Source organism: Lates calcarifer, linkage group LG10 (assembly GCF_001640805.2).
Source record: "Lates calcarifer isolate ASB-BC8 linkage group LG10, TLL_Latcal_v3, whole genome shotgun sequence".
Lineage (NCBI taxonomy): Eukaryota > Metazoa > Chordata > Actinopteri > Centropomidae > Lates > Lates calcarifer.
This window is the reverse complement of record NC_066842.1, coordinates 4,629,698-4,656,354: the sequence shown is the minus strand read 5'-3', so window position 1 is coordinate 4,656,354 and position 26,657 is coordinate 4,629,698. Positions and strand designations below refer to the sequence as shown.

At 40.8% G+C, this 26,657-nt stretch overlaps 1 protein-coding gene across 1 annotated transcript in view; it reads left to right on the top strand.

Annotated features, from left to right (window-relative positions):
* The window catches only part of plekha7a (pleckstrin homology domain containing, family A member 7a), a 123,668-nt gene that overhangs the window by 49,465 nt on the left and 47,546 nt on the right, over positions 1 to 26,657 (top strand). Inside the window, 1 exon segment of the mRNA XM_051073171.1 lies at positions 18,855 to 18,938. Within this exon segment, the coding sequence (XP_050929128.1) occupies positions 18,855 to 18,938 (84 nt within the window).

Sequence of the window (26,657 nt, the reverse complement as noted above, 5' to 3'; positions counted from 1 at the left end):
TTTACCGTCATCACTCTGAGTGGGTTTAACTTTCCGCTGATGTGGAGTGACTAGCTTAGGAGACCAAACATTAACTGTACACTCATACAGTCATGGAGTGAAGCGTCTTGTCATGTTCAGGGACTGAGGTGAAGCTCAAGAGATTTTTTTAGGTGTATTTGTTTCGCTCACGCTCTGAGATGCGGTGTTACGACTTTTAATCATCCAGATTAGTGCACTCTATCACCTAAATTAAATTGGAAGCCGCTGGTTTGATTTCATCATATTAAATGTCACAGAGTCAGATCAGGGGGAAATTTGGTGTCGCTGCCTGGCATTTAGAAGCATTTCTCAACTGAATCAATAATGCACACGTCAGTCGGCCTCGAGTGGGAAACGTCTGTGTGTTTGTGTGGGCGTGGTCGTGTCTGTCTCCGTGTGACTGAGCTGTTTTTATCTCTGTCTCTCCCACTTATTGTCTTCCTCCCTCTTAAACTCTATAATCTGTGCCTTTCTCTTTCACAGTCGTTTATCTAATGATTTATGGAGAATCTGATAGAACACATGACTCAAACGCTGCCTCTGAAGATATCTGTCCGTTGAACAGCTGCCTCTGCTATCTTGAAGCTTAGAACTGGTGCCTCAAACATATTGTTTTCTTAAAAGTTTGCTCCGTCATCCCTCCATTTCATCATCTGCCCGTCTGAGAGTGCTGCTGGTCTCATTCAGAGGTCACACACACAAGCCAGTAATTTACATTTCTGGCATCATTGTTGCTCAGTCATTTGCCAGTGACACCCGCACAACCACTCTTTGAACAAAGTTTTCAGAGCAAATTTCTAACTCACATCAGTGTCTAGCACTTGCATCAGAAACTTAATTATACATGTGTTTACACTGGAAGATTGGGCAACAGTGAAGCCTGGGTATGTACAGAAACTGTCACAGGTTTGATGCCTTAAAGCATTTAAACCTTGATTTATATGCAAGCAATATATGGAACCTGTGCACCACAGTGAGCACTTGGGATTTTTCTTTGGTTTGTTTGATAGTGACAGCTGGTGACAGAGCTGTTCATTATGACACTGTGTTCCCAGTATTTCATTTATTTGCTGGTTAGTTAATTATTTAAACTGTTTGCTGTCTTCTTTTGTTCTTTCCTTCTCATTTGCTGGCTTTGATTTGACTCACACCAATACACACACATTTTTACACACACACAAAATCCTCGTGACCCCCCCCCCCCCCCCAAGACAGGGCCCGTCAGGATGCTGTGAAGTGTTTTGAATGTGAATGCAGTGCAGACTTGTCTTCCATTAGCATGCCAGGCTCCATGTCGGCTCCCTCACTGTCCGGCTAAAAGCTGCTCTCCTGTCGTCCACACACACACACACACACACACACTTTCAGAGGTGTTGCTTGCAGTAAACAATCTAATCTCATTCTTTTGCAAAAGCCTACTATAAAACCCCAGCGCTATTTGGCAATATTTATTGCAAGGGACAAGAGTGGGGGCTTATTTAAAGCTAAAGACGGCCATATCTCGACGTTGCCATAGCAACAAAATGTCCCGAAGCAGTCTCTTGAGGTATGGGGGTGGGGTGGGGTGGGGGGGGGGTTTGCCTCTGCCTTGTGGCATCACTAGTAGCAACAGAGGTGGACGCCACTCCGTCTGCGGTTTCTGATTGGCTGTGATGGACGTCTCCATTACTCCACCAATCAACCCCCTCACCATCCGTCTACCCCACCCTCCCAAAATACAGCCACAATCAAGATAGAACGGCTCATCAGGGCTGAAGAATCCCAATCCTGCTTCTTGATGGAGCTGCAATTAACTGTCAAGGCCGGTTTATAACCCACGTATCTGTCTGGGGAGCATCAAGGTGGGAGGTGGGGCGACAGCTGTTGTAACGGGACATGAGCCGGGACCGCATCACACAAATTGTGTTTTATATCTATAACAGCAGAGATGAGGATTTAAAGATCATAGTGTGTTCAGATCAGGGCAATAAGACAGAAAGTAGAGAGTTGTAGAGAGCATAAACGGTAAAGTTATGTTTTTGATAAAGAGGAGAGAGGAGGTACGAGCGAACAAGAGAGGTCATGAGCTGGAGTCGTGGCTCTGAGGTTGTGTTAGCCTGCCAAGCCAGCCGGAGGCTCTATAAATAGTCCTATATGTGTACTTTTGAGGGGCACAAAGGTTGATTTCCCTGGAATCAATGAAAATATGATCACTTCAAAGAGAAGGGCAACAACAGTGACTCATGTGGCACGAGAGATTTAATTAACGTGGTTTTAGAGGATAGTTGTCCTGCTCATGTTCCAGACCCCGTGGAGGGAGCACTAGTTGCTATTTCTAGCCTTTGGCAGTTTTTTTTATTTGTGATTTCTTTCTATCTTGTGATTTCTTTTTTTTATAGCAATTTCCCTTCATTTGATAACTGACAGTGGAAAGATGGAGAGGAAACATGGGTAGAGACAGCTGGGGAAACGGCATCAGCTGAAACAGACAGTTGCAGTTATTACTATGCCCGCACAGAAACGCCTTTGTTGCTTTGTTGTGACATAATGATTTCTGTGAGAGAAAAAAGAAAGAAAAACAAACACATGAATGTAGCTTCTGTCACAACAGAAATGAATTTTGGAATTATAGATATTAAATTACAGCATGTTTATCATTAGTATTTTAATTAGCATCAAGTTCCCAGTGTCTCTGTTTTTAGTTTGTGCAGCTACAGCTTAGAAATTGAACATGAAAAGTGAGAATGAACATCTAATGAAGCAACCTTGGCAATCTCAACTCAAGATCCACTTGTGCCAGAGCTTTCCACTCTAATATGCAGTCCTCATCGACAGATTAAGTTTACTCAGTTGACATGGGAATAGATCTTCACTCCTACTTCTTGGATCTTTTTGCCACTTTTGCTCAAGTTTCCATAACTGTTTCTCTAGTTCTATTCTCTTTGGGTTATCTGCTGAACAAAAAAAACCATCCACAGAAACAGCCCCTGAATATTATCTATACTTAATATGTTTACTTTTACATCTCTTTGAGCTCTCGTTGTTTTTCCTTTTCTAAATATTTAATCTGTGCATTCAATTATTCAGTTATTTACTGTTTAATCTTAGTTTATCAAAGATAATAGCACTAACTTTTATCACTATACAGGGCTCACTGGGATGATCTGCGGGATGTTATCAGTTACAGGCCATTTTCCCTACAGTTACATCTTTTTGTTGTCATCTGCATATTTGCATTCAGCTCCACCGGTCCAGCTCTGTTTACTCTGAGCCCTCATGTTTGTATGAACAGAGGAACTCTCCCGTGTCTGCACGCTGTCAGGACAGACAGGATAAGAGATGGTGGAGGCAGATACTTTAGACCAACAGGAGAGCAAGTGCTACCTGTCGCTCTGCCGTCGCACTGTCAGGGGGATTGATGGCTCTGTGGTCTCTTCCTCTTCTTCTCTGTCCCTAACAAGCTGTTAGCCACAGATCAGCGCTCCAGAGCGATCAGAGTGAAGTGAAACTTCTCCAAAATATTGTATTATTTTATTCTTTTCCACTGTTTATCAACAACTACTCATAGTTCCTGACGGCACGGATTGTATAGACACAGCTGTTTTATAGATTACTTTTCATTTAGCATCATTGGCTAAAGTTAGCATGCTAACACTAAACCAAGATGGAGAAATATCAGCAGTCATTGTGAGCATGTTAGCAGTTAGCTCAAAGCACCACTGTGCCTCACAGAGCTGCTGAAGTCTCTCAGTCTTATTTATAGGTGGTACACATTATTATCTTATCTGTAGAGAGGACGCAAACAAGAATAAAGCTTGTTTGTCTTGAGCAATTATTCTCAAGTTTTAGTTTAGTTAAATTTTATTGCGAGCATTAGACTGTTGAAGTGCCCTTCAGCAAACCCCTGAATCCCAACCCACTGCAGCAGAGCTCTTCTGTAGGTGTCCAAGCAAAAGGAGAATTTGCCAACAGGGCTCAATAAAGTATCACATTATATTATTAACCCTGAGTGCTGTAGGCAGAAATTCAGCAGCTTTGAGGCTCAGAACAACCGCTCGAGTTACGGATACGGCACCACTGACACATTTTTCCTCCACTTTACCTCTTGATGTTGACCTGCGCCCACGTAGCCCAGGCACTGCTGAAGAGCAGCCGGTAGATGGGATGCCTTGTTACTATGCTGATTATGTTAACTTGGCACTTATATCCTACATTCTTGTCCTCTGTTGCTTATTGTCTGAGAGAATGTTTGACTCACAACAGAAGGAGTTCATTTGTAACTGTAAAATCTGTAAAAAAAAAAAAACATATTTTGCAGTATATTCTGTGTCCTCTAAATAGCCTCCCAAAATCCTCCCTCTCACAAGCTCAGTGTGCTCACAATGGATCTTATTTGCTGTGAAGGCACAAACTGCGGCGTGAGGGCTGATTTTTAGTCAGTGCAGGCACTTTCGTAATGAGCCTGAGCATTGTTCACTCTTCTACACGCTCTCCCCAATCACAGGGCTCCATTCCACTGCCATGCCTGTTTATGCTAATGCAAAATATTTTCATTATCTCTGCAATAAGACATTTAATAGGCACTCTGCTCCTCAGCCCGTTGAAGAGGGGCTATAATTAGAGTCAGTCAGGCGCTGAGGCAGGGGGCCAAAACGTCACAGCTGATTTGAATGTGGACAAGTGTCGAACAAGCAGCGATCTGATTTCCGTAGAGCTATCAGGAAATGCTCCTCCAAGCGGTCTGGATAATTACGAATGGGTTCATAGTACAATGAATGTAGAAGAATGAGCCGACTATGGTTCAAGCATACCAACAGCAGATGTACTGTCATTCATTGTAGATGTCACTCTGAAGGCATCTGTCCTGCTTTGGTGTCACAGGCACATTTTTGAAGGTTACATTGATGTGTTTGAATGAGGTCTACAGTAGTCCTGGTCCTAGGTCTGGATTTGAACCTAGTTTTTAGTCATAAAACTTGAAAAACGTCATATTTTTCTAAGTGTCCCTCGGGGACAGAGTGACGAGTCACATTCCGGTAAAGTCACACATCACTTACAAAATTCTTATCCTCACCTATAAATCCCTCAATGCCCTGGCTCCTCAGTACCTGTCTGACCTCCCTCACCCATACTCGTATTCTGCTTTCCACAATGCCTCATCTCTGGATTCTTCCAAGAAACTCCTCAAAGCTCTATTTCTATTATTATTATTATTATTATTACATCTAACAAGACTGAATCTCCAGCCATCTTAGCAGAAAAGTCACTGGAAACACAAAAACTACTACGTACGTAAAGTGGTGGACTGTCCAGGCATCACTTCAGCTACACCATTAACATGGTAAAAAAGTTGGCTGTGATTGCACCCACCTCTATACAGGGACAGGAATGAGGACCTTCAGAGAACAATAGAGACCACATCTGTTCAACCTGAAAACACTGATGATTAAATACAGTTTGTTAAATCAGACTCAGTAGCAGAAAAAACAACAACTCAGATTTAACCAAAACTAAATTTGAGTCATAAAAACTCATGTCTTGCTGAGATGTGAAAATTAATATGTGCGACTTTGTAGCTAGGAACAAAACACTCGAGAGCTGCAGGAGATACAGGAAAATGAAAACCAGTGCAGCCTTGATGCACTGATATTTAGAATTTTAGATATATTTTTCTGCACCAGCTGCCTGCAACCATGTGGTGAAAATTAAACTGGCTTGTTAACATTTCTTATTCCAAACGATGAGCACTGTTTGCTCCAAGCCTGTTCACCCATTACAGGTTGAAAGGTTTTTAATAATGAATGCTGATAATTTTGGTGGAGGGCAAATTGAAACATGTTTTATCACATATTTATCAGAATAATCAAATCGGCATTGTTTTTGTTTTTTAAATCGTCTTTCAACTTCTCTAAAGACATCTACAGTTTGATCTGCTGTTAGGTAAAATGTATTGGATCCTGTTAGAAAAAGGTTTAAGATATGCAAAAGGTTTAGTGTGCAGTTCATTTGAACGTGTAGCAGCTCTGTAAAAACACGTATCTCCCTTCATATAGCACCAGGACTCATTTTGTCACCACGTGATGCGTTGGAGTTGCATTAGTGATGTTGTCAAAAGCCTGCCGGGCTTCTCCTCAGCAGCACTGTGAAGACTTTACCTTTTGTGGGCTGTCACACAGAAATGATGCACTGGTGAAGTGTTTATGTTGTGAGACGAGTGCTACAACCACAACACACAGGTGAGAGCTGTTCAGTGGAGGCAGAGTGTTTTTCTGCCACTTTGACTTTGCCAAGTTTAGAGACTGAGGGGAAGGATAATGTTTCCTGACAGTATTATCATCTATTGGTGGTAGAATTTAAACTACTAGCCCTGGTTTAATGTTATTACAGTGGAATAATAATGTTTCTTAGGAGGTTTTATGAAAGATAGATGAAACAGGCAGGATGTGCTGGTGGATACTGGAGAATTATGGCATTCAGCTGGGACACTTTTGGAGGTCTGATGATTTAAAATCATTGACAACTTATTGTCTTTATATTCCAGGACTTATTTTAAACAATATTTTGCAAACAATATACCTACAAGATGATACGTTTAATGAAACTAATGGCTGCGTTATGACTGAATTTGCCAAAGTGCAAAATCCATATCAGTTGTAACTGAAATTTTTCATGATTAAACGTTTTCATAAAAATCTTATTAGTGAGGTAGATCACTTGTTCAGTCAGTTTTAGAGACATCACAAACCTAAACAACATTAAGGTTGTGCCAGTCGCTTAATAAATCTTTCTGGCAAATCTCATTTTATGTTTATTAAAAATGCAAAGAGAAGGTAACAGTGCTTGATACTGTACATCGATCTCATCGTTATTACTCCTGGAAGAGGAATTATAATGCATGGTTTTGCAGTCACATTTAAAATATTGCCAAATATCGAATGACTGCCCTAAAAATTGAACTATTTTCATTGAAAAGCTTCAGATTTATGTCCTTAATATCTTGTGTTATCACCATTTATTCTGTTTTTCAGCTGTGTGTGCTGTAATTTTTCTTTTTCAGCCAGTACACTCAATAATTTTTGATAGCTACAGATGCTAGACGTAATAAAATTCCAACACCAGTTCACGTGGCTGCATATTTTATTTCAATACTCCAGTAGTATGACCTTTTTGCAGAGGGGACTGTAGAATTTGTGCTGGGCACGTGGAGCATATGTCCATCAGGACTTTGGCAGCAGGATCTCCATGCCAGTGATGTCAGTGACGCTGGTGTCTGCTTCAGTTATTACTGGCACCGTGTAGCTCTCAGTCTGCCAGCAGTGCTGAGCGACTGCCCTGGCTCTGTCAGTCCCACCTCATCCCCCTCTGTGCTGCTAGAGATGCTCTTTATTTTTTTTACTGGGTCACGCTGAAACCGGAGATGAGGGAGCTGCCTGGCAACATAAAAGCGCTGTGATATAATGAGCAAAATGATGCTTTGTGCATCAGCTGCTCGGGCCTTGAGGTCATACACCGGTGTTGACGCAGTGCCACTTTACCTATACTTCCCGTCTGACGAATGAATAATGGGTTTGACAAAGAGGGCTCGGTGGGTGGGAGCTGAAGCAGAGGTACGGGCAGTGAAGAGCAAACTACAAGCTGAAGATGCGTCTCTAGGTAGTATAGACAGAGGAGACATCCAGTTTGAAGCACAGCAACAGTTTTATGTAGCTCAGCTGTCACCACTGCGAAGGAATTGTGGTCACATTTGAGGCACAAAAGACTGGCATTATGGGTATTATAATAGGTCTTGTTTATCAACCTGATAGGCTGAAGTGTGAAACAGATGTGTAATAACTCTCATTCTGCTGATTTTCGTGCCACCGGGCAGACGAGCTCACACTCAGATACGTCTGGTTTTACCACTTAACCTGACAAAACCTCTGTGGACTTTTTTACACCTTCATTTAATCAAACAAGGGGGCAATTTGGAATATTTTCCATCCTGAGTGGGAGTGAGGAAAAGGGGTGATGGGGAGAGCGTGAGATGGAGATGAAGTGTGAGGAAATTAAATGATAGTGGCTGTTTGTGTTTGTGATGTGTGCTGGATGTGTAGGCGGGTAGGTGGTAGACGTGGTAGTTGATTGCTGTGAAACCTGAAGAAGTGACGGTGGCGGCAGCATGGAGCTGAACCAAATGTGTCACTGCCTCATGTTCACTGGGCCAAGGAAGGAATTTACTGACAGCAGCGGCCTGCTAGGAATTCAGCGGGGTGACTGAGAGAGTGTGTGTGCATATGACTTTGTGTGTTTGTAGTGGTCAGATTGTATTCCATCTCTTTACCCCCTGGCCAGTTATAGGACCGAGCTAGCACGCTGCCGCTCCCTCCTCCTTGTTACAGACAGGAAGAGCGTGCAGTACATGCAGCATTCGTTCGCTTAGAGGGGAACAAAAGTCATGAAGCCACAGCAGTGACCGTGTGGACACAGGTAAAAAAAGAAAGAAATGACAGGAATCTTTTCCGCTTCCGGCATTTTATTATTCCGAAGAAGCTCCCTGTATCTTTTCATAGTTTTATTTTTGCAGTGCCAGTGGCAGAACAAGGTGGAAGTGGGCTCTAATGTTACAGCAGCAGCACTGAGCCGCTGGCAGGGCAGCTCTGTCTCTACTGTCAGTTACTAACAGAGCAGCACAAAGTGACTCGCAGATGTTGCTCGGACTGTTACTAGTTAGCTGCTTGGTACCTCTGCTCGTGTAAGTTTATACGATATGTTGGTGGACAGGGTAGAGAGCTCTTCAAGAGGCAATTACAGAAAAAAACAGTCACATTTTATTCATGTAGATGACTCTTAAAGATGCAGAAAAATGCAGCAACTGGAAAAATATGACTCTCATTTTTAACTTCAAATGAAATAACTGTTTAACTCTGAGAGATGTTTTGCTTGAATGAACTGTATAAATCTTCAGATCTCAGATGTGGTTTTAATGTCCCTGCCTCTTCAGTGTATAAAAGTGAGATTTAATGATGCGTTGTCTACTAGCTTGCGTAGGTTAATGCAGTACAGTTTTGTCCAATATATTCATACATTTACCTCATGGAAAAATAATGAAAGATGTTCATAACAAGTGATGTTTTAACTTTGTCTGCCCAGCAGTCTAAAGATATAAAGGTATGTAGTTTACAGTGATGTGAATTGGAGAAAAACAAGTAAAATATCACATATTGTTTAGCTGTAACCAGCGAAAATTTGGTATTTTAACTTGACATACTAATTAAATGGTAATCTGATCATCAGCATTGCCATTGAGTCAATATTTTTCATTTAATTAACATGTTGCCTAATTGTTCGGCAGTAAGAGACTAAGATTCTGCTTTGAGGATCTTGTTTGTGTAAAAATATTTCCAGCTTAAAGTTCATGTGTTTGGTGAGAGCTGGAGGCTGAAAGCATCATCAGGGAGCTCTTTGGACTTTCAGTGGCTGTTAAATAATCGGAGCTGCTGTGCCAGCGGCCCACTCTGCCGCCTGCCTAAAATCAACACTGATAATGTTTTAACCTACTTCTGCGCTGCGGCCAAATCAGGACCCCTTTTTGCAGCTGCGGCATTTTGCAACTCAATTAGGTGATGTTTATTTAAACATTAGGGCCAAAGTGTCATTTAGTTCTTGGCAGCAGTGTGTGTGTGTGTGTGAGGGTACATTCTTGTGTGTTTTCAGATTAGTGAAAGGAAGTGACTTGTGTTGTAGATTTTGAATTACATTATTCGCAGAGGGAAAAATTCGTAGGCTCTCTGTGGGAGAGAGCGACCGGTCTAAAGCTGGACAGAATGTGGAGTTTGGTCAATTAGTCAGGAAGAGAAGAGTAATGGGGCCTTAGATTGTAATTATTCAAACCAATTATGGTTTGAACCCTGTGCTCTGCTTTTTAGATGTGAAATGGAAAAGGTTACATGTAGCTGTGTTCATGTTAATGAAAAGTAACTTAACTTCTATCTGAGTGGATTTTAAATCAGATATTTTACTAAAGATTTTACAGATGTTTGTTCATCTAGAGTACATTTCTTGAGTATTAACAATGCACTTGTATTTGACTAGGATACACACACAAACACACAGTGGTCTCTCTCGGACACACACGCTGTCTTGCTCACCTGCAGATCATTTCTCTCTCTCTCTTCATTCCTCAAACACACTCTCATACACATGCACACACTCTGTTTAACATGTACAGTGTGCTCTGAATGGGCATGACCTTGCCGTGTTTCCCCACACTGCGCTGGCAGCACTCCTTCCCGCCCCTCCCTCGCTGCACTTCAAACACATTTCATCGGGAAAAACCCTTTAAATAGACGTGACCTTTGACTGAGAGAACACCCACTCACCAAATCATTTAGAAACACTCTGTCTGCCACACATCTGTTAAAACGCAGGCAGGGTGTGCAGCAGTGACCGATACAAGGACAAATTCCAGCCATTTATCAGAGATAAAAGTTGGCAGTCAAAGCCACCAGCTCTGCTTTTTGAAACATCAGTCACAGTCAGATGGAGGTGTGGTTTATTGGTGATTGTGACACATTGATCAGTCCATCATCAATAACACAAATGTCAAAGTGTCATGTGCAGCATTTTAACTTCAGTAAATCATTTCCACATTAGCTTTGGCAAAGTCATTAGATACACAAAAGGAGGTGGAGGAGGGCGCACATTTAAAAAGATTGGCAGTCTCAATCAGCCTCTCATACTGAGCCTTACATAATGTAATCAGCTGGATTTCTTTGTGGCAAAAAAATATCATCTTAACCTGCTTTTGAACTCCAAGTTAGAGTATCTCATTCTTATGACTGCTCATTGGTATCAAGTGCTTTCACTGACTTTCATCTCGCACGCTCTTCAAAATAAATCCAAGAACACATTTGCAAGTAGAAACATCCTGATTGTGTCAAAAAGCCGCGAGGGTTCATGCAAATGTGACTGATTTTTGAGACCTGTTAGAACTTCAAATGAGTAATATTCACACTAAGCTGATTATTATTAATGTGTGTTGTAGCTGTGTGCTTGTATTTTGTAGCAAAAGCTTGTTGAAAATATTGGCAAATCATCTCCTGCATATCTTATTTATTTTAAGAATGTGACAGGTAATGTGAGACTTAAATGTCTGTGTATACCTTAGATTACAGAGCTCTTATGCTTTCACTATGCATGTAGCTATGCAGCGAGCTTCTAACACACTTCCAAGTTTGAAGACAGCAGACTACCTTTGTTCCTGGAAGCAGCCGTGAAACAGTGAAAATAGTATCTGATAAAACACGACACATTTAGTGATGGCGATTACAAATCATAAGGGATAAACCAAAGGTATTGCAAAGAAGAATTGTTTCTCTAAAGAGGAAAAAAATGTCAAATTACTTCTACTGATCAACAAGTTCCTGTTGAAAGTGTAAGACAGCCGTAAATCTGAGACAAGGCCTCGAGAGTAAAGTTAGTCTTGAGTGAATTCAGAGTCATTTTGATTTTGCTGCTTAGCTGACTGGCCTCTTCTCTATAGCAATGACACCTGAGGCTCATAGGTATGTTGTATTTAGACCTATTTGTTGCTCCAAATCAAGTCTCTTTGTTCTCTCCCTCTTATAAAAAACCATGATATTGTAATCAGGTTATCAACAGGCAATTACAGAGACAATGTCAGCCAATCATGAATCATAGAGTGAACTAACACCAGAGTAAATGTCTGAACAATAAACCCCAATGACAATTTAATATCTGACGATAAAGGTATTGGCGCAGTTTCACACAGGCCCTGAGGGGACATTGATTATCAAGATATGCCAGCTCTTTTTGGCGAGAGGACAGAGAGGAAGACGGAGCCAAAACAGACATTAAGTTGGTTTTAGTGACTAATGATTATTTTTATTATTGATTAATACTGTAGCTGACTTTTATTTTAGTTTATAAATGATAGAAAATGGTGAAAAGGTTCATTACAATATCCCAGAACCCAAGGTTATTTTAAGTTACTTAAACAAATAATAAATTATCACATTTGTTGGTGATAAATTTTCACCCAGTTAATAATTTCAGTGCTACTTGGCTTTACTTTAACATGGCTGCAGGGACAAACAGTGGTTTAGTAACTGGAGTTCCTGGAGAAACAAGTTGACATCCAGGTCACATGACACAGCAGGTGCAATGCAGCCTGTATGTCAGTGAGAGAGAGAGAGAGAGATCACATGTGGTATGTGTGATCATGTGTGTTTACATGAGAGGTGGGTTGTGTTGTGTGAGTGCTGTCACGAACAGTCCTGTGTTTGTGTAACCCCCGGAGGTTCACCACCCGCCCTTCACAAATGTCACGTGGGTATCGACAGGGTCCAGAACGTCAGAACGCAGAGGCTCCGAGCAGCTGACTGCAGCCCAGTGGTCAAGATGGTCCTGTAAGATGAAGGTTTTTTAAAATCCCCTGATGTCAGGGTTGTGTTTGAGTGAGGATCACAGTCTGCTGCAGCTGCAGGAGAGCTGCTCTGATAAATGGAGATCAATAAGAGGCAAAAAGAAATAAATAAAAATCACAAAATTGAAGCATTAAACTGGCCTGAAAAGGAGAGTGGTTTTTGGATCTTTACTTTTTCTTAGATGACAAAGTAATGAGCCATTTTGTCTGCACAGCTTGTTTGGGCTTCTGTGTTTGGTCAAGAATTATATGACATGAAAGCACTAGTTGTACATCTTCTTTTAGAGCTTTCAGTCTTATGTCGCAAACCACAAATTAATGTCTTAAGAGTGGATGCTGGAGTGAAAGGGAGGGATGTCATTAGTGCTTTTCTCAGACAGAAAACTGATGAACCACTTTGTCTTAAAACTTTCTCCTGAGTCTGCGTCAGGGTTGTGTTTAAAGCACAAGCTGTTGTACCTAGAAGAAAGTGAAAGTTACATCTCACAGGCGAGAAACTGCAATGATTTTTGATGGTTTTGACAGAGGCATATGTTCCATACTGGGATCAGGTGACAGAATCACAAAAGAAATCTATATGGATATATACAGTATGTCCGAGCTCAGCTGATAGTTGCAGTCACAGCGACTGTGCTGAAGCAGATGGAGCTGAATTTGTGCTGAGAAATTTGGCTTCCGATTCGAGAATTCAGATGAACACTAATGGCGTAAAGGAGGACTCGGCTAGTTTGGTTAATGTGTTGGATTGGAGGCTCTGAGGAAATGATTGATGCCAACTTGTTTTTGTACATCAAGCTTAATCTTTTCTCTTTTAATGAGTGACAGTCTAAAACTGATGGATGAGTGGTGGTGCAGGTAGTTTCCCCACACGACTGCAGAGCAGTAACAGGAGTTATTTACATGCAGTGCCAGTGCCACCCTGCAGGTAAACACCACACCTTACATGGAAAGCTGGGCACGTAGTGTCAGCATCGAGTAGGCTATTTTAATCAGTGGGTGTTGGGCTTTTTTGAGAGGTACTGCAGCTCTCTTAATGATATGGTTGTTATGTAAGTCTCTCATAGCTGGAGGGCCAGCAGGAGATGGTGGAGTAGTGCCTGAGTCGTCCCTGGAGATTAAAGTTTATGGGACAACAGAGATGTTTGGATGAGTGGAATACATTTTTACAGTTGCGGCGTATGCTTTTAGTGGATGCTGGATTTCAGGTGCACTTACCTCTCAGCAGCAATGAGCTACAGTAAAATAATGGAGGATATAATACATGAAGGACACAGTGAAAGACTGAGCATGGGACCTTGAAATCAAAGCCTTCAAGCACTTGCATTCATCTAAGCCACATGCCCTACATTTACAACGTCTTTTAAAAGTTTTTGTTTGTGTACGTCAATTCATACAAACTTTATTTCTACTTCTTACCTGAGTGGAATCCTTATGAAATGTACCACTATGAGTTACGACGACATGTCAAACCTACTAACACATAAAACAAGGACACCATCTGTTTTCTGATAAATGTGTAGGACTCAGCGTTTATTTATGAGCTGTGCAGTTTTTGCATCAAAGGGAAAATCAGTGTGTCAGTTATCATCTGGTCAGGGACATTTGTCTTTATGTGTTTGATGAAAATTCATTTCAAAATTATTTAAAAAAGCAGCAAAAATTCTCATGTATAGACAGTAAATTTCCTAATATTCAAACAGACATACAAAAAATGGATAACAAATATTTTTATGTTGTGACTGTACTCGTGATAATTAGCCCCTTTACTCTCTACCTGCCTAATCTAATTCATGAAATTAGATTGTTAAAGACGACTTTTGCAACTTAAACACTTTATTTCTTTCGAGTCTTTTGATATTCCCGTAGGTCTTGGGTTTAATTTCTTGTTGTATGGCTGTTTAACATTTGCAGAAAATGGTCACTCCAAGTAGCAGGTCTTGCTTTTTCAATGTGAGCATCTGCCAAAAAATGTGACATTTACCATTTATGTTTGAGACTCTGATATTTTTATGCCATTGAACCAACACTGGACACAGTCTCTCTATTAAAGGAGAAAAAGGAAAATACATAAAATTCACCACACAGGCAAATGGACCTAGAGATGTAAGGCACATTGTGAACAGGTCTTTTATAGCCCGTGTTAAAGGGCATTGTTTAAAGTGTACTATATAAAGCTTTTAGCGCTACTTTCAACCATTTTCCGTTCACGGTTCAGGTCATTGTTGCCTCAGCTCTTCTGAAATGACACTATCACGTGTATTATATCTTGTACTATTTTGAACCTTGCTGCAGAATGAAATCATAGCCGCTGATAAACAACCTTTCACGACACCGACACGCTGTTCCCATTCATATTCTGTGAACAATCAGAGATAGATTCATCAGTTTCCCAGGAGAAGTGCTTCACATATCAGCTCTGAAATAAACAAGCCTTTGTTTTAATGCGTGTGATCAATATTTGCATTTACGGTGAGAGTGAGAGGATTTGAGGTGACTGTATCCTCAGCAGTCATAAATACCTTTTTATCATTTAATAGTCTGGCAAAGAGAGCAGAATTAATAGGTTTAAAATACTGTGTTTCATTTCATGAGATCACTGTGAATTCTGCACGCATCTGTTAGTTTATTACACATTTGTGTGAATGAGAGATAGTCTTAATGGCTGTCATCACTGCAAAATTAACACTGTTTTTTAATGCATTTTTATCATGTGTTGATTTATTGTCTCACATCACTTTGTTTAAAAGTCTCATATTTTAGACTTTGCAGGTGTTTTATTTGAAGTTTTAATCTCCATAAGAAGATGTATTTATGGTTTTAAGCACCAAAAACCATCTCAGTATAGTTTTACATCTCCTCTCTCGCAGTCTTTTTTGATTGGCAGACTGTTTCCTGAGTGGTGCATGACCAGGCCAACCGTAGGTAACAGATTGTAGCCGGCTGTAGGTTGGTAAAACTCACCGGGAAATGCAAATAGAGATGAAGACCGCTGAGGAAAATGTTAGGCACTCAGCACGGTTAAATTCAGACTGAGATGTTCTGGTATTTCAGGAAAAGTTAACTTTAGCCACTGGACTCTAACATTACTGTCCTTTGCATGGCTGTGATGATATATTGGCTTCCTGACATCCAGCAGAATGACCACTTGGTGTTAAAATAAAATGTTGGATACAGCTGTGTGCATCTTTCCATGGCTTTTTCCTGCTTTGTAATGAAAAAAGAAATGGAAATCTCATTCTCTACAACATGGGATCTTCAGTGTTTCTTGAGACAAAGGTATTTGAGTGCCCTGCTTCACGTATTCACACTCGAAAGATAATCGTTGTCCTCTGCAGCAATGTAAAAGAAGTACCTCACTGAAGAACACCCTTCACATTAACATAATTAACCATTAATGTAATAATGATGTTAATGGTGTGTTGATCCTGTTCCATAATTTCCTACTAATATAATTTAGTTCCAATTTATGTAAATATAAATTTCCTGCCAATGTAATTCAAATTTCTTAATGTAATCCATTTACACGATCCACCAAGACATATTCATCCCTTTTTTAAATGTACCACCACAGCCAAAGAGTGTAGACTGGGAGATTTGTTTTTAATTTTTCATTTTTTTAAGATTAGCAATTATGTTATTTTCATTCTGGAAATTTAAAAATGTTGCTTTTTGGGGGGAAGCACAGCACAAGTACAGCTCTGAAATGTAAAACCTTTTTTTTGCTCTCCTTTTCTCACTGATATTTACTAAAAAGGTAAGAAATCTTGAAAGAAAAAACAAGATTATTAAGAAGTAGATGAATAAACAAATACTTTGTTGATCCGGAAAAGTAAATTTAAGAATCAGAAAGCAAACAACATAAGGACACTCAAAGAGAAAGAATGGAAATAAGTAATAAAATGTAAAGAAGCAAGAAACTTAACTAAAATTAAATCTATGCACAATGGCTGGTGATATTTTATCTTATCTGTGTTTTTATGTCAGTTTTTCACAGCTGTAAACAGGTTGTAACCATTTCCTGCAGATGTATAAGCATAATGCAACATACATGACGTCACTGGCGTTGACCTGGTAGCTGTTTATCAGTAAAGCAGCGCTGACACATGGCTGCCATTTAGCATCTGCTGTTGAATTTGTCGCGGCTGCGCGAGGAGAGTGTCTCCGTCATAACTCATGGCTCAGAGGCCTGTCAGGACGATCTGTTTTCCTTTTCATGCTACAACTGATCAATTATAATCCCGTCCTATTCCAGACAGTTATTAATTCTCAGAGCTCCTACGACTTGCAGTTGAAACAGTGAGCATATCCCCCTGAGGGATGCTACTATCCAGAGCACTGGATGTTTTTGTCCAGTAAGACACATTCCTCTGGCAGCATGACTAACACCATCTTCCATCTTCAGCACTGTGAAGCTCTCCTCCCTTATGAATTGGGAGCAAAGGTTCTTCATGCTCCTCAACTTTCTTTTTTGCATTTCGCTCAGCAGAGATTTTTTATGGCCAGCTGTCAAACATTCATGTGTGAATGTGAGTGCAGTCCCCTGTAGGCTGCTGTAGGTGCTTGGCCAGGGCTTATGAAACCTATAAATTCTTTGTGCTTGTTCTTTTTTTTCTTAGTGTCTGACAATCAAACACACGGACATGCAGTGTCAACACTGTGCAGTCCAGCAGTAGAAGAAAGGCCAAATTCATCCAAACCAAAGTGGAAACAAATTGAAACCGTCTTTTCTCTGTCTCTGCTCTGGTGTTTTCTCTGTGTATTCAAGCGTTGAGCTGATGCTCCCCTTCTTGCTTTTAGATGCTGGTTCAAAGAAAACTTTTAACTAACCCACAGCTGTTATTTGGTTCATGAGGCTCTCAAGATGGTTAACGGGACCTAAAGAGTCGGCTCACGTGATTGACAAGTACACCTACATCAGTTAGTGGCAAGCAGTGAACTCAACATGAGGCAAAATGTCTTAACATTAAAGTTAAGAGAGTGATACAATAGAAGTAACTCAGCTGACAGAAGGGGACACTGTATCAGAGTATCAGTATGAGCTGACGGGATACTGTCTCCAGGCGGTGCATTTAGATTCGACCAGTTTCATGTGACACGTTGTGTTCAGGTCTCGTGCTGTGAGCTAATAACAACATTGTAAGTCCCTGCTGCTGCCATGTCACCGAGTCTCCCGGGAAACCCTGTAGTCCTGTGGGATTTGATCGTCTGCCACATGAAGCGGGAATCGGTGCCGCATGAGTAATGTGAGCTGCGAGTGAATGGAAAACAGTGTTGCTACGTATCGATTGTTGTTAGAGATGGGAAGGGGCTCTGAACCCTTCCACACATGGGGTGTGTTTGCTGAGTGTGCATGATATTCCTCATCAATGCCAATTCTCTTGGTGACTACTAAGCAGCAACTTCAGAGGGCGAGAACTTCTCACAGAGTTTGTCACTAGCGATTCTCCTTCGTGCACCACTGCATGCGCCATATTTAATTAAACCAAAACCTTCCTGATCACATATTTTAGGACAGTTTTACAGCTTGTTTTTTATTTATGTTTAATTTGTTGATTATTTTTACAATTAACTGATTTTGACAAATGTCCATCACAATTTCTAAGAGCCCATGTTGCTTGTTTTGTTTGAACAATAGTCCAAAACCCGAAGATACAGAATTGAGAGATGTGAAAAAAGAGCATGGTAGGCTTATATTCAAAGACGTGTTAAGCGCAAGGTTTCCAAAACATCCCAATATTTGAAAAAGATTTTTATCAGATATGTCACATCAGGTCTTCTTTCAGTAATTTGTATATTCAGGAAAACCCATTCGGAAAAAGTGTCATTGTGTTATTCGTCAAGGAAGCGTACTTACTATTCTTTTGAAATTCACAGGGTTTTTTGTTTGTTTTAATCGTGTGCTGTGACTCATTCTGTAAGAGTATATGTCTGTTTATTAAAGATGAAAACCCAATAACCTCCTCCAGCTCCCCAACACACACACACACACACACACACACACACAGTGACCCTCCATGCCACTCTGTGTTGTTTACCCAGTCCAATGCTTTTACACTCTGGTTGAGGCTTAGAATGACTGACTGACTGAGTCTATAACTGATGGAGGCCCAGGCCTGCACTGTCCAGCAATTTGTGCTGAGCCCAACAGTTTGGTCACACAGGCTGTACAGAGTGGGGTGGGGTGGGGGGTCCTGCAGTCATCCCCTCACATTCTACACAGGGCTGGGAAAGTCAGGGACCAAGGCCCGTCAGGGTGTGGAGGTTGGACAGAGCCTGTAAGCCTGCTACTCCTCTGGGGAATGATCGGCTTGTGTGTGCTGTACTTGTGAACGCAGTGGAGGTGAAAATCCAGGGTGATGCCTTCACGGTGTTTACAGTGCAACCAAGGTTGCTAATTTTGTCTCTCCTCTCTCTCTCCTCCCCACTTCAGCCATAACCAGAGGACCACGGCGTTTCGCCATCCTGTGACCGGACAGATTTCTCCAGAGAACGTGGATTTCATCCTGCAAGAACAGTGAGTGATTGAGTTTGCTTCTCCTCTGCTACCCCATCTATAGAAGAAAAAAATCTCACCTGTTGAAATAAAAAATTGATTTGTTGTCAGATGCTTTGGGCGGCATCGACTTTCTCCAGCTGTTTTAAGAGACATCAGCACTAAAATTGTTTAAATGTGTTTTCATTTTTTGGGGTGAATGCTGTGATGATACTGAAACTGAGGAGACTCAGGAAGCATGTAAAGAAAAAATCTGCTGCTCCTGTTGTCCTGTTTTATGGCATGCCGTAGTGTCTGTTATAAAGTGGTTGCCTGACCTTCTATTTGACAGTGACTTTGAAAACATCTTACCTGTGCCTTAAGGTTATGGTTTTACTTCTTTATTGAGTGGGAGCAGAGCGGGTCCTATTAAAAGTTCTGTGATGTTTTAAGAATGTGGGCATTTCATTTCACCAGGGCTGTTTCTTGATAAAGAAGAAAAAGGAGAAAATACTGGTACATTCGTGAAGGACATGGCGTGCTGTTATAGCAGCAGTCAGTAAAGTGTTTCTCTCTCTTCCTGTTTGGACTATTAGAGTTGAAAAGTTGCAAGTTTTTTTTTTGTCTCTCTGCTTTCTTGCAGAGAGTTCGAGGAGAAGATTAATACTGCTCACAGATTTGTCCATAAAGCTGGTTAGCTTAGCTTAGCATTAATGTTAACGACAGGAGGAAATTTATATAGAATAATGTGTTGATTCATAAGCTCTGGAGGTGCTGGTTGACTGATTTCTTTATGTTTGGACCAAGCCTATGCTAAGCTAAGCTGCTGTATCTCATACCTCTTATCTATCTCGACAAGAAAAGTGGATTTCCCAAAATGTTGAACTATTCCTTTAATCCTAAACTGCGTTGGGGGGTTTGTGTCCACAATGCTAAGTTCAGAGGTTCAGTTTGAGTCCCAGGAGTACGTTGGACATATTGACAGTTTCTTATTGTCAGTGCAACTCAAATGAACACAAACATTTATCATGTTGCTAGAATTAGATTTTGATAATTTGTGGAAATGTATTTGTTTGTTCCTAATGTCAGTGAGAGGTATTATCATCGTTAAATACCCAGTTAACCAGTTAACTGCTCTCAGCACACTGGTGTTTACCCTCATTTTCCAGCCCCCGATGCTTCATCACTGTAAGAGACCTGGTGAGTGCAGGTCTCTCTGGGATAAACAAGTCAGAGTGCTTACTCATGCCTGTTTAGTAGACAGTTTGTATTGCACTCTAAGGGCTTTGTTTGGGCAAAGATTTCCTGCCAGCGACTAAACCCGACACCAGACTTTCACCACAACAGAGAGCCTCTAAAAGGTCTCAGTTACAGGAGAAGGAATACCCTTTTCTCTTGCTGCCCTAAATTATGATATAGGTCAATAAGACAGGTGAATCTGCACGAGCACATCCTGTAGCATGAAAATACAGAAAAGAAACAACGTCAGGCAAAGTGTCGCTTCACTTTGACAGCTTTCTGGACACCTTTGCGCAGGGGTGGGGTGGGGAGTTTGTTCAGAGGATGTGTGCCTTCGTCAGCCCTATGAGAAAAATAATTCCACATCTTGCTCCGAGCGCTTCTCTGTAAACCAGTTTGGGTGGAATATAAGTGATGTTTGACAGTGTTCCTGTGTTTCCAGTTATTTGTTTTGCTGCTTTAGTCCACTGTCTAGAACCAGACTGCAGCTCTGTATATCCCAATCCACCTTTCATTTCTTTTAACTATTCATATCCACCTGCACGCACCCTCGAGGTGAAGCTGAGTTTGAATGTCAGCGTGCAGATTACATTTGGTGAAAGCACAAAACTTAAAATTCTTTTGCAGCAGTCATATGGTGCAGCTTAGCATTGTAAATGGAGGCGTCAAAGCCAGAGTGCACTGACAGTGTTTAAGGAGACTGTGTGTTTATTATAGTAACCATGACGATGAAGGTCCATTAAAACACTCATGCAGGATAGAAACATTCAAAGTTTGGTCTTGGCCGTCCTCAGACAGCACAGCCTGCTGTGCCCCTGATACATTACTAACTGAAAGTTGTTACATGCAGATTATAGTAGAAAGACCATTACTCATTGTACATAATTACACAAATTATCCAGACTACGTGCTAAATAATTCACCCTTTAGCTCCACTACAACCCAGGTCCTCTCTGGGTTACAGCCAGTGACATCCTGCACTATTTCATTAATGTAAAAAATCCCAAAAAGTTCAGTTAAATTAAAGATTCCTATATTACTCAACTAGATATCCTGTATCCTCAAGCTATAAACTAACAGCGACACCGGTGAAGACACGTTTCCAGAACCATCCACCCTGTTACTGGAATAAATGACATAATCTAAAGTTAGAGACATTTATTCCTTATTCCTGTCAGGAAGTTTTGCTTCCTGATTTAATGATATCTATGATTGTTTTAATTAGTGTGTCTGTGTGTGATAATGATGATTGTTTTGTTTGACTGCTGAGTCTCGCTGTGATCTTGTGTATATGTAATTTTCCCTCAGTCAAAATAGATGCTGATGTCAGTGAGACTTCCTGAATAAATAAAGCTTAACATAACTGTTTTCAGTTATTTTGGCTGATTAGACGTGCGTGAGTGTGAACAGACCGTGGGACAACTTTCAGCTTTTCTTCTGTGTGTGTGTGACTTTTGGTAACGTTAGTTTCATCAATCTGAAACCTGAGGCAGCACTTTTTTTTAAACACTAAGAATATCTAGTGAGAAAATAGGTTTTAATTCAAGTGGGCCACAGGCGGCAGTCATGTGACTCTGTGCTTCAACTTTTCCTTCACCTCTGTTTGGATTTAAGACCCCACAGCTCCAGAGGTGGAGATGGTGAAGCTGAGGGATGTGAGATCAGTGCTGTCAGTCTCTTGGCTTTAAACTAAAGGCCGGGTCCTTCACTCAGCCCCAGAGCTTCTGCTGACAGGTAGTTACAGGGTGATACTAAATTAAACTCCTCTACAGTCCTTCTCACAGGACTTTTCATTCACTTGAGTGAATATATGGAATGTCTGATAAATGAGTCTTGATCATTCATATTCTTTAAGTTATGGCTTAACGATTACCACCACTATCTGACGAGAAATAAATACTAAATATTTAACACTTCTGGTATGTCGGAAGAGAAATGTGTAGCTGAATGGACTTGGTATGAGCTAATAAATTCCTCACTGTCTTTCTCTTCTGTTACCTGCCCATCCTCTTTCATTCATGACCTTTTGATGGCATTCAGAGAATTCTCTTGGTACGTTTATTTCCTTGAATGAAAATAATTTGATTCAGTTTTCAGAGAAGTGTTTGAATAAGAAAGATGCTGCACTTAACCTCACTGCTACACAAACGTTTTTACACACATACTACGCTTCATTAGTGAAGCTTCTAGGACTTTAAACTGAAAAGCATTTAGATCGTTTCCACTTCCCTCTGCTCAGACCTCAGTAAGGTTTTTTACACTTAATGAACAATTAAGAAGGAAAGTCTGTCATATTTTTAGTTAATATATGTCCCATTGTGAAAGCTATGATAGCAGTTTTCTTATTGCATTTTATTTTAATGTTTAATTACAGGTGCACTGGACAGTACCATCAGCTGTCATGGTTTAATTTTTTCCTGCATGAATCTGAGCCAAATTCAGCCTCTGATCCAGTAAAGAACAATTAATAGAGCGTTTGTAGCTGCTAATCTAACGAAGACACTCATTAAAACGTAATGAAGTTTCACTGCACAGGCTCCATTTCTATTTCTGTTCATTCTTTTTTTCCCCTTTCTGTCACCATCTCATTGTTTTCAATTTCCTGTTCTCTCTATTTCCATCCGTCCCTCCCAGTTGTTCATTCTGCCATTTTGCTTTTCCTGCCTTCTTCATATTTTCTGTCCCAGCTGTTTTCTCAGAACTCCGCCTGTTTCATTCTTTCTCTCTCTTTCCCTCCATTCCTTCTTTTATCCTCAGTCCTTTGCCTTATTTTCTCTCCACTTCTCTCTTCTGTCTTGTGTATAATTTTGAATTTGTCAGCAAATTTAAATTAACTCAAATTAGTTCAGTTTAATTCAACGTCCTTTTCATTTTGATGCATGTGGTACTTGAGAGACAATAAATATAAAGTTGTTGTTGCTCCACAGAATTTATCTGGAAAACATCCAACTAGTGTCAAAAATGACGTGTCCGATCGGCACTTTAAAACTGATAGAAGAAGAAATAAAATACATGAATAAGAAATAACAGTAGATTATGCAGATAATGTGAACGATGGATGCTCAGATCTAATCATTTCTATCAGTGTACTTCGCTGCCAGAGAAGCAAAACCAGCAGGAGCTGTTTTGTTTATTTTTAGCATTGAACGTCTCAGTGAGGTTTATTTTTCACACATGGGCAGGAAATGCATTTCTTCCAGCCCCCTCTTGTCTGGCACTGACCACATACACAAACCTCCTCGTACGGTTGTGTCTTTTATATCTGTCTGTTAGTTGGTCACTGAGCTTCAACACCTCTCCCAGTCTCTCTTCACGCTCCTTTTTTCTGTGTCTCATTTGTTTTTCTTTTACTTCTGTGCTTTCTCTCTGCATCACTCCTCCAAGCTCTCCTGCTCTCCTGTCCTTTTCCTTTACTCATTATCTCTCTCTCTCTCTCTCTGTCCCTTTCTTTCCTACATCTCTTCATTCTAGACGAGCAGGGACCAGGTTACATTTTTTCCTCACTATGTACTGATGGATCTGTCTTATTAGCAGCTGCGTAGGCGTGAAGCAGGCCTGTCCAAACCGCTATGATAATGTGTCGCTGTAACGCACACACACTTCACCCATTTGTGTGTGTGTAGCTTTGAAACTGGGTGGAGAATTCTGCACAGGTTTCTGACAGAGGGAATCAGTATTTTATATACATGCATGCACTTAGTGCTACATGGACTTAGTAGCATTATACTTTCATCATTCTCTGTCTCAGTGTAATACTGCAAAAATATGCATGAAAACTCTAAAGCTCACTCATTAACAAGTACTGATTTGTTTGGTCATGCACAAACAGTTTGTGTTTCACCAGAAGTTATCAGAACATGTCTGCAATCAGTTAAGCACACTGAGCTCATATGAACAACAGACATAAGATGTATCAGTGACATTATCAGTCTGATTGTCTCATGCAGAGAATTAACGACAGGTGTAGTATTTGAGTATAAAGCTGTGATTTTAAGCCTGTCAGGGTCCAGCATATTTGGTGCCCGTTATCATTTAAATAAGAGTGGGATTGCTAGAAGCCAGTTCTTTTAAGCCAGTAATCTTTCTTATTGCTATTAGGTTTTAGTTTAATGCTTTTGATTGTCCTTCACAATCCAAAAAATTAGTCTTCCTCATCCTTTCCTTGTGCCACGTTTGCCTGTAAATACTCATGAAAGTCCTCTTATCAAATTACAATGTACCACTCAAGACAAAGATTATGTACTTACCATTAATGTATGTAGGAGGCTGGGAATTATATATATCCACCCTCTGTTAGCTGTGAACCCTAATTATCCAATTACAGTCAATACGAGAGCTGCTGTTGCCCCAGGCGTTATCCAAAACATCTACTGTGCTGCTATTTAAAGCTTCAGCGAGGCTGCGTGAAGAGCTCTAGGTTTTCACTGAGGCTGTAAACCTTTATAGAATAATTCAAGGATGGAGTTTTTGCTCAACTGTGCTGGTCCTTTTCAGCGTAACCCTGCTTCCCATTCATGCACTTAGACACACATTCATACCTTTTACCGTTGGCCATCGAGCCTCCTCAGCTGGAGCAGAGCTAACCTTTAGATTACTGCCACCCTGTCGATGCCACATGCCGGCACACAAGTTGTGGAGTTCACCAGAGCTCATATTCTGGTCTATATCTGTCACCTCCAGCTCCAGCTCCGCCTGCACTGTCCAGGCTCCTTTTTTTTTTTATTTGATGTCAACGTCAACTTTGATGGAGGCAGCTTCCAGGCCATCAAAGCAGAGTTGAAACTCCATCTGAGAGCGTTATTAGCAGCAGGGTGCAGTGTGTATGTGTGTGTACAGAGGCTGGCGTCGGCGGTCCTGCTCATGAGGGGTTATCACGGATTAAAGTGGCTAAAGTGTCAGGACTTTACAGCTCCTAGGAGTTCGTTATCAACTCTTATTTTGGCGGCAGGAGAGATTGAATAACTTCCTTGGCTGCTGCTGTCTGGGTCTCAGTATCTGTCTGCATCTCAAGTGTGTCTAAGTCTATTTGCACCAGGTCTGTCTGTCTTTCTTCTTGTCATCGACTCTAAGGTCGTGGAAAACCTGGAAATTTGCATCATTGAAACTAGTGGAAGCTCAAAGAAACACCAGTCTGGGTTTTTTAAGGATAACTTTCTTCTTCTGTTTTTGGGTGCAAATGATTGATGAGGACAGAATCTTTGGAATCAGTGCAGTATTGAGAAAGAACGATGAACAGCTCCTGCAATGTATTCCAACAGATTGTTATTGTAAGTGTCTGACAATATTATGGATAGGATTCCTACAGAGACTGACCTTTTTTATTAAAGATTAAGATCTTTTTTGTTCAACCAGAAACATCTCTGTATATCACTACCAGACTCCATTGACAAAACCAGTGATTTTACTGAGCAGAACACAGGAGCTGATTGGTTTGTTTGTTTGTATTGTTGTGTGGCTTTCAGTGGTGGAGGAAGTGTTCAAATCCTTTGCAAATTAACTCACTGACTGAAGCGGTAGTATTCAAGCAGCTCCCCTTGGCAAAACCACTCTTTTTGTCAGTGGAGTCTGGTACTGGTTTATAGTAATGTTTCTGGTTAAACAAAAAGAATACTCTTTAATAAAAATGTCTCTGTAGGAATCCTGCCCATAATGTTGTCAGACACCTGTTATAACAATCTGAGCTGTCAGTGGCAAAAACAAATACTTAAGTGGATCTACTTTGATGCAAACAATTTCCCACTGGATTACATTGCAGCAGTTGTTCACAGTGGCCAGGTACACTGCTCTTACACTGCAACACCAGCAGTATTGTTACTCCTAATAAAGAAATGTATCCAGCCTTGGTAGTTTTTGCTTTGTTCTGCTTCAAGTATCTGGGGAACCAAACTCTCTTTTTGTCTGGTCATGGTCAGATCAGTAGAAGCTGGATTTTAATGCAGGCCTGCCTGGTGTAACTTTTCACTACACAAAGGGAGATAAACAGAATTCCTGTCTGCTACTTGGCATGTCTCCCCCCTTTGTCACATTTGTCTCTCTTAACTCTTCCTCCATGTTACTCCCCACTGTCCCTCTTTGTGTTCCTCAGAACCCCTCGTCTGTTCTCCCTCTAGCTGTCCACACATTTTTCTGTCTTTGAACCTTCCCCTGCTCATTGATATGGGATCTGGCGATTTAAAGGAAGCTACGCCAGCAATGTGATGAGTGCACACATGGTGCTTCGCCAGGGGCGCAGCATGGCAACGCTTTGGTTGACTGTTGCCATAGCAGCAGTGTGGAATTGAAACGGAGGGATACAGTCGTAGATGGAATGTGTGGTTGAGCAATGAGTGTCTCTCATTCCCACTTTGAGTATTTAAAACATGATAAGCCTGATTAATTTCGCTGCTTGCTTTTCTGATAATGTAACAGTGGATGCAGCAGTTAATTTTCTAATTTCACAAAACCTTTAAACAAACAAGGTCTTTATGCTAAGCTATGCTAAACTCATTGTGAGTCCAGCTCTATATTGAATGCACAGACATG